The sequence below is a fragment of the Aotus nancymaae genome, unplaced genomic scaffold, assembly GCF_030222135.1.
Source record: "Aotus nancymaae isolate 86718 unplaced genomic scaffold, 86718_ANA_hifiasm-v0.15.2.pri h1tg000014l, whole genome shotgun sequence".
Classification (NCBI taxonomy): Eukaryota; Metazoa; Chordata; class Mammalia; order Primates; family Aotidae; genus Aotus; species Aotus nancymaae.
This window is the reverse complement of record NW_026988425.1, coordinates 124,116,735-124,137,580: the sequence shown is the minus strand read 5'-3', so window position 1 is coordinate 124,137,580 and position 20,846 is coordinate 124,116,735. Positions and strand designations below refer to the sequence as shown.

Here is a 20,846-nt window from a genome sequence, read left to right as displayed (position 1 = left end):
GGTAGTGCTGAGGCCTGAGAGGCACTTATTGACTTAACATGTGCACACTGGTCCCCTGGCAGCCCCAGAAGCCCATTGAATGTGGATGGTGACACTGTCCACAAGGGCAAAGTGGGCAGCTGCTTGCGAAAGCCTTGCAAAAACCAAACCAAGATTTATCTCCAGTACTGTGAGGGCTGATGATTGAGCTGTGAGTTCTGGAGTAAAGGGTCTTTGTCTCATTATGTCTGATCTCTGGGACAGTGGGTGAGGCCCCGGTTTCGCTCTCAGCTTTGCCATCCCACTGACCTCCTGCTTCCTTGGCCACGGATGAGGGAATTGCAGACAATGTCACGAGTCTCCCCGACCTACCCAACAGATCCCAGGCATTGAAACAGAAACAGAAGCAGAACTCTTACCCTCGTTGTGCTTTTTTTTTTTTTTAATCAGCTAATCCTTATTTAAGAAACCGGAAGGGCAGGTGCAGCGGCTCACACCTGTAATCCCAACACTTTCGGAAGCTGAGGTGGGTGGCCCCCAAGGTCAAGAGATTGAGACCATCATGGCCAACATGGTGAAACCCCATCTCTACTAAAAATACAAAAATTATCCGGGCATGGTTGCGCATGCCTGTAGTCCCAGCTACGCGGGAGCCTGAGGCAGGAGAACAGCTTGAACCCGCGAGGCAGTGGTTACAGTGAGCCAAGATCATGCCACTGCACTCCAGCCTTGCGATAAAGACTCCGTTTCAAAATGAAGAAACTTGAAAACTGTTTACTGAATACAATCTCTGCTAGACATTGAGCTTGAAGTTTTACACACTTAATCCTTACAAAAACCATGGAAAATCAGCCTCATTACCCCATGTCATAGACAAGCTAATGGAGACTCAGGAAAGTTAAGTAAGTCAGCCAATGTCTTAAAGATAAGAAATGGTGGATCTGGAGCTGACTCAGGTACATCTAAATCCAAAGTTCTCCTTCCACCACACTGTTTACTGTATTTTACTTTAAGAGACATTTCAAAGCTTAAACCTGAAAAAATGACCTGAAGAGGAAAGCCTTTCAGCACCATTCAGGCCTATTGGGAAGATTTTTTTCCAGGGTAAAGTTTCTCTTTTTTTGAGACGGAGACTCACTCTGTTGCCCAGGCTGGAGTGTAACAGCACAATCTTGAGTCACTGCAACCTCTGCCTCCTGGATTCAAGTGATTCTTCTGCCTCAGCCTCCCGAGTAGCTGGGATTACAGGCACCCACCGCCACACCTGGCTAATTTTTTTATTTTTGGTAGAGATGGGGTTTCACCATGTTGGCCAGGCTGGTCTCAAACCCCTGACCTCAGGTGACCTGCCTGCCTCGGCTTCCCGAAGTGCTGGGATTACAGGCGTGAGCTGCCGCGCCCAGCCCCAGGGTACAGTTTCATGTGGAAAATACCAGATGGAATCACTCTCAGAAAGCAAGAATGCCGGCGACAGCCACACTGGGGAATACCATGCAGCTGGTTAAAGGGTGAGGAGGCTCTCTGCATAACGGCTCAAAAAGGCTCGTGCAAATGTTGCTAAACTTTCCTTTTAAAAAGTCCTTTACAGGAGTATGTGTGTTGAGAAGCAGGAGGAAGTAGCTGAAGGGAACACACCAGACTGTTCATGGGAGTTACTGCTGGAGGTTAGGGTTGCAGAGGGAAAAAGAGAATCACTTTTCTGTTTCAATATTGCCGTATATTTCTTTTTTTGTTCCATTGAACATGTATTAGTTTAGGGGTTTTTCATTTGTTTTTAATTTTAAGCAAAGAAAAACCAAACACACACACACCATAGTTACTTCCCACACCCACAGGTTCTCCAGGTCAGTGCAGGATGCTCTGCCCCAAGTGACATCAGCTCCCTGTGGGCCACATGGCACGGGTGTCCCCTCACAGGGGCAGCCAGGAGTGCATTCCATGGTGCTCTGGAGCCCAAAAGCTTATGTATGACACCATTTTTGAGACAGTTTCACTCTCGTCACCCAGCCTGGAGTGCAATAGCGGGATCTCAGCTCACTGCAACTTCTGCCTCCTGGGTTCAGGCGATTCTTCTGCCTCGGCCTCCCAAGTAGCTGGGATTACAGGCATGCACTACCATGCCCAGCTAATTTTTGCATTTTTAGTAGAGACAGGGTTTCACCATGTTGGTCAAGCTGGTCTTGAACTCCTGACCTCAGGTGATCCACCCACCCTGGCCTCCCAAAGTGCTGGGATTACAGGCTTGAGCCACTGCGCCAGGCCTTGATATTTATTTTTATTTTAAATATGGCATTAAGTGTTACTTATCCTAATGACTAGATTTCTGATACCCCCAGGTGTGTGCCTCACTTGCCTCACCCTAAATCTAGCCCTGCCCATCACCCAAGAAAGCACCGGGAGCCCAGCAGCATCCGGCCAGCTCGTCAGCTTCCAGGTGCTTCCGCAAACACACTTCTGATGGGCAGATGCTGATCTCCTGCTGGGCGTCCAGGTGCTGGTACTGCCATCAGGGCCCCTCTCTGACGCATCCCCCCAACACGATGAACTTGCAGTTTCTTGAGAGGTTGGCTTGGAAGGCCCCAACAAATGGTAGGAAGCTGAGTGCTGCATGTACGATCAGTCTCACATGACTGCCCCCAAATCCCAAGGGGGCTTAGTGTGAAATGCCCACTCCTAGTCCCTGAGTCTGAGTCTAAGGACTAGAGTGGAGTACAGATATCTGCATTTCTAATTTACAAGGTTATTTTAATTGTGGTAAAATACACATAACATAAAATGTACCATCTTACCAATTTTTAAATGTACAAGTTGTGCTAAGAACATTCACATTGTTGTGCAACCAATCCCCAGAACTCTTTTCATCTTGGAAACTGGAAACTCTACCCATTCCGCCCTCCCACCAGCTCCTGGCGGCCACCACTCCATTTCCTGTCTCTGTCAGTTTGACTGCTCTAGGTACCTCATATCACACAGCAATTGTCCTTTTGTGACTGGCTTATTTCACTTTGCATCGTGTCTTCAACATCCATCCTTGGTGTGGTATGTGTCAGAATGCCCTTCCCTTTTTTTTGAGATGGAGTTTCACTCCTTTCATCCAGGCCAGAATGCAATGTCACGATCTCGGCTCACTACAACTTTCACCTCCTGGGTTCAAGCAATTCTCCTGACTCAGCCTCCCGAGTAGCTGGGATTATAGGCATGCTCACCCTGCCCAGCTAATTTTGTAGTTTTAGTAGAGGTGGGATTTCTCCATGTTGGTCAGACTGGTCTCACTCCCGATCTCAGGTGATCCACCCGTCTTGGCCTCCCAAAGTGCTGGGATTACAGGCATGAGTCACCGCGTCCAACCAGGATGCCCTTCCTTTTTAGGCTGAATCATATTGTATTGTGTGCATAGATCATATTTTATTATCCACTCATCTGTTGATGAAAACCTGGGTTACCTCTGCCTCTTGGCTATTGTGAATAATGCTGCTATGAACACAGCATAAAAATCCCTCTTGAGACCTGCTTTCAATTCTGTTGGGTTTAGATCGCGTAGAACTCTGATCATATGACAATCCTGTGTTTCATTTTTGAGGAACTGCCATACTGGTTTCCATAGTGGCTGTACTCTTTTACATTCCTGCCAGCAATGAATAAGTTTTCCATTTTCTCCACATCGTCACTGGCACTTGTTATTTCCTGTATTTTCAGAGTATCCATCCTAATGGGTGTGAAATGGTACCTCACTGTGGTTTTAATTTTCATTTCCCTAATTAAGATGAGTGATGTAGAGCATCTTTTCATGTGTTTTGGCCATTCATGCATCTTCTTTGGAGAAATATGTAAAGTCCTTCACCCACTTTTTAATCAGTTTGTTGTTATTGGGTTGTAGGGCATTCTAAATATTAGCACATTTTGAATATTAATCTCTTATCAGATATATGATTTGCAAATATTCCCTCCCATTGTATAGGTTGTCAGATATCTGCATTTTTAACAACTTCCCTTGGACCAGGGAAGGAATGCTTTGAGAGACACCAGCACAGGATCTCTCGGCCCCTTTCTAGAAGCAAGTTTCTGGGCCAGGTTCCACCTAGGGGCAGGGCCTGAGGAGAGGAGACAGGGAGGAGTGCTGGCTCCACTCAGCCCCTGGGGCCCCTGCTGGGAGAGGTGGGGATGCTGACCTGAGCACCCACAGGCACCCAGAAACAGGGCCTTCCCCCATTTTCAGGGCGCGTCATGTCCCTGGTCACCACCCCTCGAAAGAGCATGATGCCAGAAAGCTAGAGGATCCCCTCTGTGATGGGAGGGGGGCCACACACATCTGCAAAGCGCAGCTTGTGCTAGAAGCGCCTGCCTGGCTTATCGCTGTGTGACTGTAAATGGAGAGCAGTGCAGTCTGACACCAGCAGGAGCTCCCAGCTCTGCCCACTCCACCTGAGGGGCTAGAGGCCAGCCTCACTGCTGTCCCTCTCCTCCTCTCCCTTCCTCCCAGCCTGGGCTGATTGCCCATGGTTCTCCCCATAGCCCCCAGGTGTTCCCCAGCAGTCCGCCCCTTTTCCTCAGGCCCAGCAGATGCCCTAGCTGGAGTTATCTGCTTGTGACAGCCTTTGTTTGTGACCAGTATGAAGGTAGCGCTCTGAAGGGTGGGAGAATTGGATACTCCAATACCCAGCCCATTTCCCTTTGCTATCCCGGGAACGGTCAGAGAGCAGTGGCCATACGAGTTAGTCTCACAGGTCTTCATTCGAGGACATTGCATGTGGGGCCTGTGGCTGTGGATCCAGGGTACCTTTTCTGTCCGTGGTCAAAAATGAGAAGCGAATATCGAAGATTCAGAAGCCTGACCCTGGCTGCTGTCTGTGGCCCGCCTGGGTGATTGAGGGTCTGCATTGCAGCTCTTCTGGTTTTGTTCTGGTTTGTTCTCCTAATTGGCTATTCGCACTTACCAGGTCAGGGCTCATTAGTAACACCCAGCATTCTGCCGGAAAGTCAGCTACCCCATTACCCCTGATGAGGGTGGCCTGGCAGGGGCAACAGCACAGTGTTCCTGGTATCTGGCCAGCGCCACCTTGAATTAAGATATCGACACACGCAATTAGACTGTAAATCATGTCATGACAACTCCAGTGAAAACTCTCAAATCAAACCGGCACATGCTCACATTTTCAGAGTACAACCCAGCAATGTTGACAAAATCCAGTGTTTGAATTCTGATACAACTTCCTTCCATTTTGTGATCTTTTCATGGCTCTTAATGACAACTGTTGGCAGTAGACACATGCCCTGTGATTCCATTATTTGCAATTGCAGCTTAAATATACGCATGTTCTAGAGAGACAAGCAGCAGTGCACTGGAAGATGCAAACATTAGTGTCGCTGCAGAAATTCCAAGGGTGTAACTGAGGCTGGACTCTCGGAACTGGCCATGGCTGGGGAGACCCTGGACTGAGGCCTCCTGGTATTGGCTGGGTGACCCTGGGCATATTCTCCTTTTTCTCTTTTTTAAATAAGCTATGTTTGTCTTTAGAAAATTAAAGACACAACATGGACAATGAAGAAATTGAAGAAAAAGTCTGTAACCCCTCCCACAACCCCAAAATGAACAAGCTAATGAATTTCCTTCCTTTTTTCCTAGCCTTATTTTGTATTCCCTTTAACAAGAAAAATGTTTTACTGATGGCACTCTTCACAATAGCCAAAAGTGGAAACAACCCAAATTCATCAACTGATGAATTCATGTAATGGAACATTACAGAGGCATGGAAAGGAATAAAGTCCTGACTCGTGCTACCTGGATGACCCTTGAAAACATGCTGAGCAAAACAAGCCAGACGTGAAAGGCCGCATGTTGAATGATTCCATTCATATCAAGTGCCCAGAATAGGCAAATCCATAGAGACAGAAAGTCGATTTGTGGTTGCCAGGAGCTGGACAGGGTCAGGGAGGAAGGAGGAGTGACTGATAATGCGTACAGACTTTTTTTTAGGGGTGATCAAAGTGCTCTGGAATTAGGTAGCGGTGATGGTTTCACAATCTTGGGACTATATGTAACACACTGAACTGCAGACTTTAAAATGTAATTTTAGGGTATGTGGATTATATCTCGATTTTTTAAAAAGTAAAAAGATAAATGTCACTTTCTTTAAAGATCCAGCTCTGTTTCCTGGACTTTAGTCTAGAGGGGGTTCTCTCGGTGTCCCCAGAGGAGAGGCCCTGGGAGAGAAGAGGGCTAGAAATCCAGGGGAGAGGGAACCCTGGCCCAAGAGAGGGGTCGGCTGCGATGACCTCCAGCGTTTCCTACAAGCCAGCCCTGTCACCTTCCTGAGGATGGTGATGATGAAGCAGAGGACACTGAGTCTCAAAGCTCATTCAAGCATGATGTCACTAGGCTCTCACACCAGCCTGTGGGGCAGACACAAGGGACATCATTGTCCTCATTTTGCAGATGAGGCTCCACAAGGTGGGACCAAGGTGATCCTCAGCTGGGCCCTCCTACCTGTGCTATCTGCAGCTAGAGGCAGGAGGCTGCATCAGACCTGAGAGTTCCCCTGAGAAGCCAAAGCGACTTTCAGCTGAGCCACCCAGAAGTGGCCTGTTGGACCCAGGCCAGGAACTTCAGTGGTGGCGGAGCAAGGGGGTGGGAGGGTGGAGCAGGAAGGAGTGATTGTGGCTTTTCATCCTTTGTGCACGTAAGGCTGGGCGGCTTGTGCAGTGCTTTGGCTGGGAAGCTTGTTTGATTTTCTGGCATGGAGAGTTTCAGGCACGCAGGTGCTAACCCAGGTGGGGCCCACAGGTGCCCCCAGGAGCCAGGCAAGGGCAGGTCCCAGGGAGCCGTCAGTGCAGATGTGAGAACCCACCACCACCTGCAGCTGTGCAGGGACTCAAGCCAGCGTTCCCACATCCCGAGGGCTTTCAAGAGAAGCAATAGGTATAATCTCCCTTTTGCTTAATAATGGCAGCTAAATGTAGTTTTTATACAAGGGTCAGACCAAGCCCATGTGTGGGCCACATGCAGCTGTGGGAATGAGAGTTTGAGTTGTCTGCTCTAAATATATACACAAAACAAGCAGTTTCTTCTGGATAAACTGGTCCACACATCAGTCATTTCATTGTGGGGTTTGCTTGTTAATTTTGGCCCAAGACACAGGGCATTGAGTAAACAGAGCCTCGCCTGGCAGTACACCAGCTCTGACATTCAGAAGCCACTTCCCCGAGCCACGTATTCCCAGACCCAAGACACAGGGCATGAGTAAACAACGTTCAGAAGCCACTTCCCCGAGTCATCTTCCCAGACCAAAGTCACCCCTTGTCTTTGCAGCCTCCCTCCTTGCTTCTGTCCAGCCTTCTCAAGGCATTCCCCTGCACCCTCTTGTACCCCTCCTTGTAGGTCACCCCCACCTGTGTGTGTAAACACCTCCTAGAATGTCAGATTGTTAAAGCCCCCCTTGTGACTCTTCACTCCCACCATTTCTGGGCTCCCCTTCAGGGGAAGACTTCTCCACGGGGCTGACACTTGCTGTCCACACTTTGTCAGCCCCCTCACTCTAAAAAGCCCAGAGAATAACATAACAACGTGCACCTGAGCAACCACCACCCAGATGGTACAAAGGTTTCCTTGGACATGTTTGTAGCCGATATTTCTTTCTTTAAAGAATAAATAAGGGCTGGGTGCAATGGCTCATAGCTGTAATCCCAGCATTTTGGGAGACCAAGGTGGGTAGGTCACCTGAGGTCAGGAGTTTGAGAACAGCCTGACCAATGGAGAAACCTGTCCTACTAAAAATGCAAAATTCGCTGTTGTGGTGGCATATCCCTGTAATCCCAGCTATTCGGGAGACTGAGGCAGGAGAACTGCTTGAACCTGGGAGGTGAAGTTTGCAGTGAGCCAATATTGGGCCATTGAACTCCAGCCTGGGCAACAAGAGTGAAACTCCATGTCAAAAAAAAAAAAAAAGAAAAAAATACAGAGCTGGCAGAACATTTCCCATTGCCCTTCAGCCCACCTTTTAGACCTTCTTCCTGTACCCTCCCCACGGCCCTGCATGGACACATGGTCCTGGCTGCAGAGGAAAAATTGCTGGGTCCTCAGCAGGGCACACTCCCTTGGCCCTCACTCTAAACAGCCCAGGGAATAACGTAACAATGTGCACCTGAGCAGCCACCACCCACATGGTACAAAGGTTTCCTTGGCCATGTTTGTAGCAGATATTTCTTTCTTTAAAGAATGAATAAGGGATTTACTCTTCATAAGTGTGGACCAGGATAGCATGTAAATCTGGTACCTCCCAAACACTGTGGAGATATGATCCCAGCTAAGGCTCAAAACCACTCAAACCTGTTTCCTTTTCAGAGATGAGAAAAATCACAGCTCAGAGGGGTTGGGGGCGTGGTGGTAGTGCCAGCAGTCTGCCTCCAGCATGACCTCCACTATCCCTTCACTCAGCCAGGGTGGACAGACTTCCTAGCTGAGACGAGCACTCTTAAAATGTCAGTGGGATTTCAACCTCCAGTGCCAGCACTTCTATCATTTGGCACAAAGGCGTTCAAAATAACCATTTCTGATGGATTGGAATATTTTGCGCAAGTGGGCAGTATCTCACCTGATGGGGGTGGGGAGGTTCTGAAGGGCCTGTCAACGAAGCACAGGAAGCCCTGCTCTCTCCTTTAATTTCACAAGGACAGGTGGGTCTCCCCTGCAGTGGGTTATCGTTGCACTGGAACTTGTATGACCAATCTGTAAGGAGTCAGGGCGGGTTCGGCTGTTGGTTATGACCTTGGCATTGCTCAGCCCTGGAGCGTGGCAGGAGGTGAAGGAGGAAAGTTTGACTGAGGGGCCTCCACCCATTGCCTTTTACCTGCACACTGCCTCTGAGCAGATTCAGGAGACCCAGCTCCTCCCTGCGTGAGCTGTGCCTCTCCTGGGGTGACCTGGCTTACTTCGTGTGTGCCCTGCTGGCAAGTGTGGGCGGCAGGACTCTGCTGCTGTAGGTGGCATTAGCAAGGGCTGAGCAGATGGCGCTGCTCCTCTGGGAGACTGAGTAAATCGCTGAGTCATTAGGAGATGTTGAGCTCTTGCCAGGTACTCCTGGAGGCACAGGAGGTAGAGCAGAGAACGGAAGGGGGCTGCTGCCTGTGTGGCTTTGGTGCGAGTTTGGGGAGGAGGGGAGAGGGAAGAGGTGGGGAGAGGGTGTATGGAGAACAGGGCACAGGGGTTGGGGTCAGATGGGGAGTCAAGGAGCCCTGGTGAAGAGGCCACATTAGAGCAGAGGCTAGAACAAAGAGAGGGCAAGGATTTGTTCATCTTGCTTCCCAAGAGAGAGGCTGCAGGCAAAGTGGCTCTCATTCCTCTTGTTTATCCTCATAGGTTCTGGATTTCTGGGGACTCAGCAGTAACTTGCAGTGCTGGACTGAGGCTATTCCCTTATATCAACTTTTTTAAAACTAATGGTTAATACCTAAGTAAAGCACTTCCGTTCTCCCCATCCCCTGAGAAAGTACGTTCGTCACAGGCTAGCGTTTTTATTAGGAAACACTGGATTTCCAGTGATGCAGAAGGAGTGGATTAAGCCCGTCTCGGGCCATGGTTCCAGCTGCACTTGCCCTGGTGCCGAGCCACAGCAAGCGCTGGCGCTCGGCACCGTGAAAAGCCCTTCTTTTCGGAATTTGGGGGACAAAATGCAAGGCCGATGCCCCAGAGGTGTCACAGATGGCATGACAAGGGCACTGGGGGCCCCGCTGTGAAGGAGGCATCTAAACACCCCCTGTGATGGAACAGACTTAGCCATAAAAGCAAGCAAGGGGCACGTTGCTGCTCCCTCATCCGCCGGTGGCATTAAGTCCATTAAGGGCAGACGGCGTTTCCCCCTTTCACGATGTGGGGCCTAAGCCTCGGAGCTTGGCCTTTAGTCTCTGATTCCCCAAGCTGTGCTGGCACAGGTTTTCTGGGCAGGGCCCCGGCGCTAGTTTCTTATTCTAGGGTGGTGAGAGGGGCTGCCTGGGAAGGTGTGCGGGAAAGGACGAGGGGCGGAGCCGTGAGAGGGAGCAGGGCTGGAGGTGGGGCCTGGGGGCGGGGCCTGGGCTGAGAGGGCGGGGCCGTGAGATGGAGCAGGGGGCGGGGAGATGGGCGGGGCTGTGAGGGGGAGCAGAGCTGGAGGTGGGGCTTGGGGGCGGGGCCTGGGCTGAGAGGGCGGGGCCGTGAGATGGAGCAGGGGGCGGGGAGATGGGCGGGGCTGTGAGGGGGAGCAGTGCTGGAGCCGGGCATGGGGTGGGGCCTGGAGGACAGGGTTGAGAGGGCGGGCCATGAGAAGGAGCAGGGGGCAGGGGGCAGGGTGAGGGGCAGGGTTGAGGGTGATGGGGGAGGGCTTGGAAGCGGGCCTGGGGCTAGGGCGGGACAGTGCCAGGTCTTGTCTGCAGCCTCTGGAATCTTCCCTCTGTCCTTCCTTGTCTTTCGTGGCCTTGTTTTTTTGAGGAACTCAAATGGGTTATTTCGTAGGATGCCCTTCAGTTCGGGCTGTCTGATGATGCTTCCTCCAGATCAGGTTCAGATGATGCACTTTGGGCACTTTGTTCCTCTTGGTGCATTTCATCCAGAGCCTCATGATGAATATTTGTTTCATGACAGGCGATGTGCACTTTGTTTGAGGTGGTTCTTCCCAGAATTCTCCACTGTCGAGTTACTAATTTCTCCTTTGTAATTAATAAGTATCCATGGGAGATACTCTGAGATTATGTAAATACATTGTTACTCTTCAAACTTTTACCCACTACTTTTAGCATTCATCAAAGATTCTTGATGGTTGCCAAATGGTGATTTTCTGATTCATCGTTCCTTCCACATTTAATAGGGACTTGCCACGGAAGAGAGAGCTTTCTCTCTCCCCTGTGCATTTATTTACATATGTTTATATATCAATGTAGACTAATGGGTCTTTAAGTCTAAGGGTTATAATTCTTCACTGTAGTCATTTATTTTCGTGCTCAAGTAACCCCAGAGAAAGCCATTGGGGGCCGCTTCAAGTGGCTACTGTGTTCTTTTGGCATGTTCCCATGTCAAAAGCAAAGTTTCTCACTTGCTGGTACAATAAGATGTTCCAGGCTCTTATACTTCCCTGCCCCAGCCCTGGATTCCTTTTAGTGAAGAATGGTGTTTAGAAACCAGTATTGGAGCACGGGCATGCTCATTGCTATTGAGGTGTTATTGCGAAGCCCGTTCAGGGAGCCAGGGAATGTATGAGAGTGTAAGTATATAGACATGCATGGGTATATGCATATGTATGTAGGCATACAGCCCCAAGGTTCTTGCCTGCTGATATGCATGCTTTGTGTAGCCCCCACCCCTTGGGTGTGGGATGGACTGAGTGACTCAATGCTAATGAATGGACTATGGCAAAAGCCATGGGCTGTCACTTTTGACACCGTGTTATAAAGAGAACCGGCTTCTGTATTGCATGCCCTCTTTCGGCTTGCTTGCTCAGAGGGAGGTCAGCTGCCCCTTCGTGAGCTGCCCGGAGAGAGGATCTCCTGAGAAAGAGTTAAGGGAGGCCTGGGGCCAACCACCATGGGAGTCAGCTTGGAAATGGATCTTTCTGGGTCTCATTCCTTCCCATAAATCTACAGCCCCCACCCATAGCTCCATCAAATCCTTGTGAGAGACCAGAGTCAGAAGCACCCAGCTAAGCCACATTCAACTCCTGGTCCATAGAAACTGAAAGATAATACATGTTTGTTGCTGTAAGCCACTAAGTTTTGGGGCAATTTGTTATGTTAATCAACAGAAAATTAATACAACAGCTATATTTACATATATGTGTGTGTGTATAGAGAAAGGGATGACACACACATTTATATCTGTTTTTATACCTGTCTCTATATATTATAAACCATGAGTTCACACCGATAACTTAAATTTTAGTTCAGTGCCACAGGGTTCATTGAGACCTTCCCCACTTTCCACATTTGTAACTCCTTTCTCTAGCAGTAGAAACCCAGCTCCAATCATCTACAATATATTGATTTCTTCGTTCAGTCCTAGAAGACATAAAAAGCAGCTTCAGAATTGCTATGTTATGTTCCAGAAAAAGTAACCTACTCATGGGAGTTCAATCTTTGTTTAAAGTTCTTGTCTTTAGTTGGCATAGAGTCCAAATACTGCAACCCCTGTCTTATAAAAAAACAAGGGCTTCTCTGCTTTTCTGGGAAGTAAGGCATGAGATGCAAAGGGGGAAAACACAGTTTCTTTCCAGGCAGCACGTGCTGGGCTTCACTGTCTTGCACTGGAGAAGTGCAAACAGAAGGGTGGGCAGAGCTTCAGAGGCTCCTGCTCCGTGCTTTCTCCCCGAGCCCACACTGCCTGCCTCCCTTGCGTTAGCACAAAAACACCAACCTCTGAGGCCAGTGGTGTTGTTTTTAAGCAGTCATTAAATTATTTACAGAGAAAAGTGTACGGTGTTGCTTTTTGAAGGCTTCTGGGGAAGGTTTGAATTAATACCATTCCCATTATTCAAAAGGCCAAGTAACAAACTGACTTGGATCTCCCCAAAAAGGCTGAGTTTGGGGGGTACTTGCAGGCTCTAGTCTGCACAGCTGGGACTAGGGCTGGGGCTCTCCTGAAGTAACAAATGGGATATCGGCATGACCTTGCTGTGGATGGCCTCTGTGACATGAGGTTGTCACTGCAGACCTCTGCAGAGGTGATCTCCCGAGAGACAAGGGACCTCCCAGAGCAGCACTGCTGCCTGGGTGGATGGGGACAGCCAGGAGGCCAGCTCCAAGCCTCACCCCACAGACACTTCAGTCCCACTTGGTCACAGGCACATGGGGCACTCCTCATGGCAGTTGTGGGAAAGTGGCCAAGGACACAAGGTTCAGCCAACCATGGTTTCTCTAGGATCTGACTCAGGATTGTCACATGCTAAGTGCTTCACTTCCCCATACCTGCAAACACCCTATAAGCTCCCCACAGACACACACACACTACACAGATTATAGTCATGGACAGGCCACACACTACACTGCACACATACCACACACAACACCACACACACATCACAAACACACAGACTCGTCACATACACACACATGCATCACAACACACTGCACTTATACAACGGACATCCATCAGACACACAAACATAGCACACACACACACAGACATCGTACATCCATAAATAGCACAAACACGCACTGAGCCAGGCCTCGTGGAGATCCAGCAAAGGGAGTTGGCTCTCTCCCTGCCTCCCTCATGTCCTTCCGGGGAACCTGGACACCCCCGCCCTGCAGCCTGCCTGTACCTACCTCCTGCCTGCAGGAAGGGCTCTCCCCAGCTCTCTCCACCAACTGACTCCACAAACCCTGAGAGGCAGGCCCAATGGGGCCCTTCAGATGCAGGCCAGTTCACTTCCCAGTGCCCATTCTCTGTGTGAGGTGTCCCTGGTGACTGAGAACAAGAGGCCATGTGGCATAAAGCCAGCAGCAACCGCTGAGCATCCGGCACCAGCAGGGCCTCCACAGGGGATTTCCTTCCCACCTCCCTCTGCTCCAGGTGGCCTCCCTGAGCTGCGCCCCTAACATGCCATTTCCAGATGGTGAAGATCACTTACACTGCAGTTTATCCTCGGAAATCCCCCCAGCTCCCAGCACAGAGCTGTGCGCAAAAAACATCTTCAACAGGTAGATATGAATGAATTAAGGTGCAAAATGAGAACCATCGAATACATACTTGCAAGCCATTTCTCTTAAAAGGTACTAGAGCTAAGATCCTGAAAGACTTGCATCCACCATTATTGGAGATGACTATTCAGATGTTGTGGGCAGACATATTGTTTTATAAAAGTATAAGAGTGGAGTCTGATGATGGCTTGGGAATATATTGGTCTAATATCTACTTCTCTCTCTTCCAGGGTCAGAAATGTTGGATAGAAAAAACCTTTTGTAAACGGGAATGCATCTTTGTAATTCCTAGCCCGAAAGACCCTAACAGGTAAATTGGAAGCCGTAATTAACGATATTCTCCAAACCAATGCTTGTCTACCACTCTTCTAGTGTTTGTAGGAGTCAGAAAGAGGAGTCCAGAAGGGTGGCCAGCGTCTATTCCCCATGGGAGTCATTCAGGCTCCTTGTTACTCCATTGACGTGCAAAGGGCTTCAAGAAAGAGTTTCTATCCACCATTCACCCTGATGCAAACTCTCATAACCAGATGGGCCCACATAGTCTTAGCAAGATCAAGGAGCTGAGGGCTTTCAATAGGTTTCCAGGATGTTTTCCAGGCTTCTTCAATAGCATTTCATAATGTATTTAGACGAAAAGGAATTTCCATCACAGGAAAGATCTGAGCGGTTGGATGAACTAGCTATAACTTTATTAAAGGATTTGGCTTGTACACAAAATGTCAAACAATTTTATTCACCTACGTGAAAATGCATCTGTTATAAGCTACAGAGGCCTTGTAAAGTTGTGCAAGCAGAGATTAATTTAGCTAAAATGTCTCACCTCTAAGGGCAAAAGCTATGAGGCTGAGTCTGGGGGAGGGGGAACAGTTTATCCATATATTCATACAATATGAAATCCTTGCAGGTAGAATCATGACCTGGAAGCACACACTCTTTGAGATCACCTGGCTCAAATTTGTTTCACGCACACAATCAGTCCCTCCACATCCCCAGCCTGCCCCTTGCCCTACACCACCTGCAGATTCTTCTCCCTGCTTAAACCCCAGCAATTACTGCAGAGGTAAGACATGCCGTTATGAAACAATGCCAATGGTCACAAAAGTCTCCTCTTTGTTACACCTACATGTCCCTCCTTATTTCAATGGCACGTAGGCCATCCTGAAAACTCTCTGTGCCAGCCCTACAGTCCTAGTCCTCAAGGACTCTCTAGTCCTCAAGCCGACTCCATCCCTAGCTCTTCCACCCCCAGCTCACCCGCCCCACCTGCTAGGGTGCACAACTGCCCCCACAGACTTCTAGTGGGCCCAGGAACAGACCTGCCCTACATGCCATCCCTGGATTCCATCTCTTCCAAGATATCACTCCAAGCTGTTGTAGTTCTTCCTTACAAACTGTTCAAGCTTTTGGTGGGTCCAGTCTACTCACAAGAGCGGCAGCCTAAAATGACAGAAAAACAGATGAAATCCTAGGCACACAAGGAAAGAAAGCTGGCACAAAGCCAGGAAACATGTTCAGAGAAGCCTAGAAGCCAGAGCACAGGGAGGGCATGAGAGACGGGCTGGGTTTTGGGAGAGACGCCGTAGAACTAGAAGATCCCTGAGGCTGGGGCATGTTATGGCCCAGTGGGCCATCCGTCCAAGGCAGAGAAAGACATATTGGTCACTTTTGAAATAGCCTTTTAGCATTACTTGGGTGGAGAAATGTTTTACTAAGGAACAGAAGAATTCAACTATATTGAAAAATTTGGCTGACACCTAAGTAAGTAATTTTAGAACTTTGGGAGGCCAAAGCAGGCAAATTGCTTGAGCCCAGGAGTTCAAGACTAGCTTGGGCAACATAGCAAAATGCTGTCTCTACTAAAAATACAAAAACTAGCTTGGCATAGTGGTACATGCCTGTGGTCCCAGCTACTCGGGAGGCTGAGGTGGGAGAATCACCTGAGCTTGGGAGATCCAGGCTGCAGTGAGCTGTGATAGCACCGCTACACTCCAACCTGAAAGACAAGGGAAAGAAAAATCTGGAAGGTCAACTCTGTGTTTGGAGGGCATGTCCATACCTTGTCACGGAATATTCAGTACTTCAAGATATCAAAAAGGGTTAAAATATTTTCAGAAAGAAGGGCAACCATCCAATGTGTCTAAAATTGACTGGCATATACAGAGATATGCACTGATTATCTGGAAAAGGCCGTCAGAAGGGGCATTTCTGTCCCTAATAAAGCTGGCTTACTAAAGTGTTGGTAGACTCCTGTTGAGGTTAATTTATCTTTGCTAATGAAGGGGAAAGGGGAAGATTGTTGTAGAAAGACCCTGCTTTGCCTTTGCTTTCAGGTGTTGCTGTGGCCAGTTCACCAACCAGCATATCCCTCCTCTGCCGAGTGCAACACCCAGCAAAAATGAAGAGGAAAACCAACAGGTGGAGGCTCAGCCTGAGAAATGGTCCGTCTCCAAGCACACCCAGAGCTACCCAACCGATTCCTATGGAGTTCTTGAATTCCAGGGTGGCGGATACTCCAATAAAGCCATGGTAAGACAGGCATTCAGACGTGGTGCCACTGGGATCACAGCTGTCACTGGCGGCCAGTCTCCCAGCCCCAAACTGCAGACACTTGGTCTCCTTTATGGCTATGGCTCAATCTTCCTAGATAATTTCATTGAAAAACCAAGAGATATATCTGTGCACATGGCTTTTAGCCATGAGGCTTGGAAACTGGACACCACTGTAGAGAACGTGTAGTGTCCCGTAAATCCATACCAAAGCGCTGAATCCACAAACCAGGCTCTGACCCAGCCCTGCAACCATATTCCATTGCTCCATCTTCAGTAATGAAAGACAAATTCCTTTTTCTAATAACTGTGGACCTGCAGCCCCCTTAGATGGGTTGAGAGTCTTTGGAAATATTTTCCTCTGAGGTCTGTCCACAGCTTCCCTGGGCCTGCACCCAGCTGGCCCGGGAAAGACCAAGGTCCCTCAAATTTGCATGTAAACAGGGAGTGCCCTCTGCCCTTCCAGTGAGCCCTGCCAGAGGTGGGAAGCTTCAGCTCTGAGATCTGTTCCAGCTCACTCTGAATTACACTCCCACATGCCCAGTCACAGCCTTTTTGCAATTTCATTTTATTTCACTGGCCCAACGTCATCGTTCAAATAAAATTCAGTCATGTTTCAAATGCCACAATATACAGTCTTCAGGAATGGCACCCTACATATTAGCCCGGACACAAAGAAGCAGTTCATAGGAGACACGGCATCTGAGCATTGTTAACCTCCTCCTCACTTTGAAGAGAAAGTCAAGTTCACATGTGGGCCCATGATCCCCTTTCCCGTTTACTCGACAACATCCTCATCCAACTTCTTGGGCCACTGTTCTAACTAAGCCAGCTTTGGAACTGATTCCTCCCAGGTTAGGATTGCTAGATAAAATACAGGACACCCAGTTATATTTGAATTTCAGACATATGATGGATAAATTGTCAGTACAAGTATGTCCCAAATATTGCATGATTTATTGCATTTAATAAAAATGTTGTACTAAAACATTCTTCATTGTTCCTCTCAAATTCGGATTTAACTGGGTGTCTTGGTCTGTTCGGCTACTATAACAAATCACCTTGGGCTGGGTAATTTATCAACAACAGAAATTTATTGCTCACAGTTCTAGAGGCTGGGAGGCCTAAGATCAAGGTGCCAGCAGATCTGGTATCTGGCGAGCGCCCCCCTCTGCTTCACAGATGGCGCCTTCTTGCTGTGTCCTCACATGGCAGAAGCAAAGAACAAGCTCTCTGCGTCCTTTTTTTTTTTCTTTTGAGGAGTCTTGCTCTGTCACCCAGGCTGGGGTGCAGTGGCACTATCTCGGCTCACTGCAACCTCCACCTCCCAGGTTCAAGCAGTTCTCCTGCCTCAGCCTCCTGAGTAGCTGGGATGCCCAGCTAGTTTTTGTGGTTTTAGTAGAGATGGGCTTTCACCATGTTGGCCAAGCTGGTCTTGAACTCCTGACCTCATGATCTGCCTGCCTCGGCCTCCTAAAGTGCTGGGATTACAGGCGTGAGCCACTGCACCCAGCCTCTGCGTCCTCTTTTATAAGGACACTAGTCCCACTCATGAGGGATCCACTCTCATCACCACGCTCAACCCCACCTCTTAACACTATTGCATTGGGAATTAGGTTTCCACATGAATTTTGGGGGGATACAAACATTCAGACCATGGCACCAGGCATCTTGTATTTGTATTTGCTAAACCTGACAGTCTTCCCCAAAGTTCCCTTCCGTCACTTGGCCACAGACTCACACAGAGGTCTCCAGGGCCCTGAGGAAGAGACAAGCCAGACAGTTCTTGTTTGGACATGAGCCATAGCCTCACTCCCCTTTGATATGAGAAGCAAAACCAAGAACAGAGGCTGAGCACCACACACTCTTTCACAGTATATCCGTGTGTCCTATGACACCAAGCCAGATTCGCTGCTGCATCTCATGGTGAAAGACTGGCAGCTGGAACTCCCCAAGCTCTTAATATCTGTGCATGGAGGCCTCCAGAACTTTGAGATGCAGCCCAAGCTGAAGCAAGTCTTTGGGAAAGGCCTGATCAAGGCTGCCATGACCACGGGGGCCTGGATCTTCACCGGGGGTGTCAGCACAGGTAAGAGCAGGCCTTTTCCCTCCTGATAATAAATGTACCACCCAGAACTCACTGTGGTCCCCAAAGAGCTTTCTAATAACTAAAGACAACAAAACATATTGCATCCTGATCACGTTTATGACGAAAGTGAAGTCTTTATTCCCTGACTTGTGATTTTACTTTGGTATGATTCTTAAAAAAATAAATAAATAAAATGACCAGCAAGTATAATAATGATTGTCATAATGGTCAGCATCTCTGGGTCACCCATTACATGCAGTATTCTTTGATCTGAGCCCTGTACAAGCATCTTCATTAGACCTCTTGACAATCCTTTTCCTGTTACAGGAGAGGAAACTGAGGCACAAAGACATAAAGGAACATAGGAGGCACTCTGGCTCTCAGCTTTCACTGAAGGCAGCCAAGGAATGCCAGAAAGACTCCAGTTATTTCCAACCTTAGGTCTTAGACATCCATAAAGGAACTCCCTGCACAGCTGTTTTGGTTTCTGTTTTTCTTTTACTGTTTTTGGAGTTAATGCAAGATCACTAGTTATCATGAGCTCAGACTTTCAGTGTACTTTATTTTAATGATAAAGATGAGTATGTCTCACCCCCTATCTGTAGGGAATGTAGGGACTCAGGGCAGGTGTCCCTAAAGTTCATGAATGATGGTATGCTGGGAAGTAGAAGGGCCTAAAATATGACCGATGGCTGCTCACAGGTGTCATCAGCCACGTGGGGGATGCCTTGAAAGACCACTCCTCCAAGTCCAGAGGCCGGGTTTGTGCTATAGGAATTGCTCCATGGGGCATCGTGGAGAATAAGGAAGACCTGGTTGGAAAGGATGTAAGTACTTTCTCTGCAAATGTTGGCAATTTAAAAAAATTAATTACTGATTTTGAGGTAACTGTAGATTGAGATGCAGTTGTAAGAATAATAAGAGAGCTCCCTTGCACCCTGTCCCGTTCCTCCAATGGTAACATCTTGCAAAACCATAATGCAAGATCACAACCCAGATACTGACATTGATATGGTCAAGGTCTCCTGTTGCCCTTTCACATGCAAATACCTCATTCCTTCCTACCCCTCTTCCTCCTTAACCCCTGGAGACCACTCATCTGTCTCCACTGCATTTCAAGAAGATTCTGTAAATGGGATCATACAGTATTGTAACCTTTGGGGACTGGCTTTTTTTCACTCCACATAATTCTCTGAACATGCGCCCAAGTTGCCATGTGTATCGGACTTCATTCCTTTTTATAGCTGAATGGCATCCCGTGGTATTGATGAGCCAGTTTCTTTAACCATTGATCTGTTGAGGAACAGTTTGGCTGTTATAAATAAAGCAACCATAAGCATTCCTGTGCAGGATTTGAGGTTAACATAAATTTTCATTTCTCTGGGATAAGTGCCAGGAGTGTAATTGCTAGATTGTCATGATCTAAAACAATTAACTTTCTTTCCATTTTAATGTAACAAGTGGCAAAAATAAAACCTTCAAAGGCAGGGTAGAGAGGCGAGAATAGGTCTTAGTGCAGTGGTCTCTGCACATGTGTACTGTGCTTGCTTCCCTTGTTGGTCTTAACGTCCAAGTCCTGCAGGTCTGATTTGCGCTGTGCACTTCACCAGGTAACAAGAGTGTACCAGACCATGTCCAACCCTCTAAGTAAGCTCTCTGTGCTCAACAACTCCCACACCCACTTCATCCTGGCTGACAATGGCACCCTGGGCAAGTACGGTGCCGAGGTGAAGCTGCGAAGGCTGCTGGAGAAGCATATCTCCCTGCAGAAGATCAACACGAGTAAGTGCTGGTGAAGGCACGTGTTCCTGCTGGGCTGGTGCCGGCACCGAGAAAATAAGCCTGAGAAGGAGATTGCCCAAGGGGACTGGGAGATTAACTTTGATTCTTGTTAGGTCAATCAAAAATGTCTTACCTAGATGCCTTACTTAGTCACCCACCAAATCACTTCCACTGGGCTATGTGGGGTTGCTTTGCCCCAGGTTCACAAGTTGGCACAAGAAACAACCCTCGGTGCTTGCCGTGGTGATGGCCTTGCCCACCATAGTTACCCAGTGGTTCTTTTTCCCTACAATTAGTTGTTATTTTAAAAAATGTTTTAACAGGGAAAAAAAAATTTCAAAGACTTAGTATGATTCCTTCTATCTCGTGATAAGTCTTATGTGATCATTAAGTATCTCTGTAACTCTGGGCCTCTCATGTAGACTAAGATGGCTAGATGGGGACAGCTCTGGAGAGGACAGCAGGAGCCGTCTGCTCCTGAAGGGGCATCATCCTTGCTGGTCCTGAGCGGGAGCTGTCACCATCAAGTGAAAGCTGAGGTCGAACTAGAGAGAAAGAAACGAACCTCAACCAGATGAAACAGTGGTAAAACTGGTTAGAATTAAAATAACTGGTATAATCTCGGAGCATGTTTATACTCCAGTAATTCTTAACATCAGACAGTTGTAAAACAGTCTGAAAGTGTAGTTTGGTTTTCCCATTACTGGCAAGATTTCTGTGGATGAGCATCTAGTCCTGGAATGGTCACTGTGAAGCACCATGTATGGGACTGTGATACTGCGGAGTGGGTAGAA

General features: G+C 48.2%; 1 protein-coding gene across 3 annotated transcripts in view; it reads left to right on the top strand.

The window, feature by feature from the left end:
• The window catches only part of TRPM1 (transient receptor potential cation channel subfamily M member 1), a 155,172-nt gene that overhangs the window by 59,108 nt on the left and 75,218 nt on the right, over positions 1-20,846 (top strand). For all 3 annotated transcript variants that reach the window (XM_012472491.2, XM_012472492.3, XM_012472490.3), the window contains exons 2-6: positions 13,866-13,945; positions 15,966-16,161; positions 18,057-18,270; positions 18,973-19,097; positions 19,881-20,052. In XM_012472491.2, the coding sequence (XP_012327914.1) occupies positions 13,866-13,945; positions 15,966-16,161; positions 18,057-18,270; positions 18,973-19,097; positions 19,881-20,052 (787 nt within the window). The remainder of the gene's footprint in view (positions 1-13,865; positions 13,946-15,965; positions 16,162-18,056; positions 18,271-18,972; positions 19,098-19,880; positions 20,053-20,846) is intronic.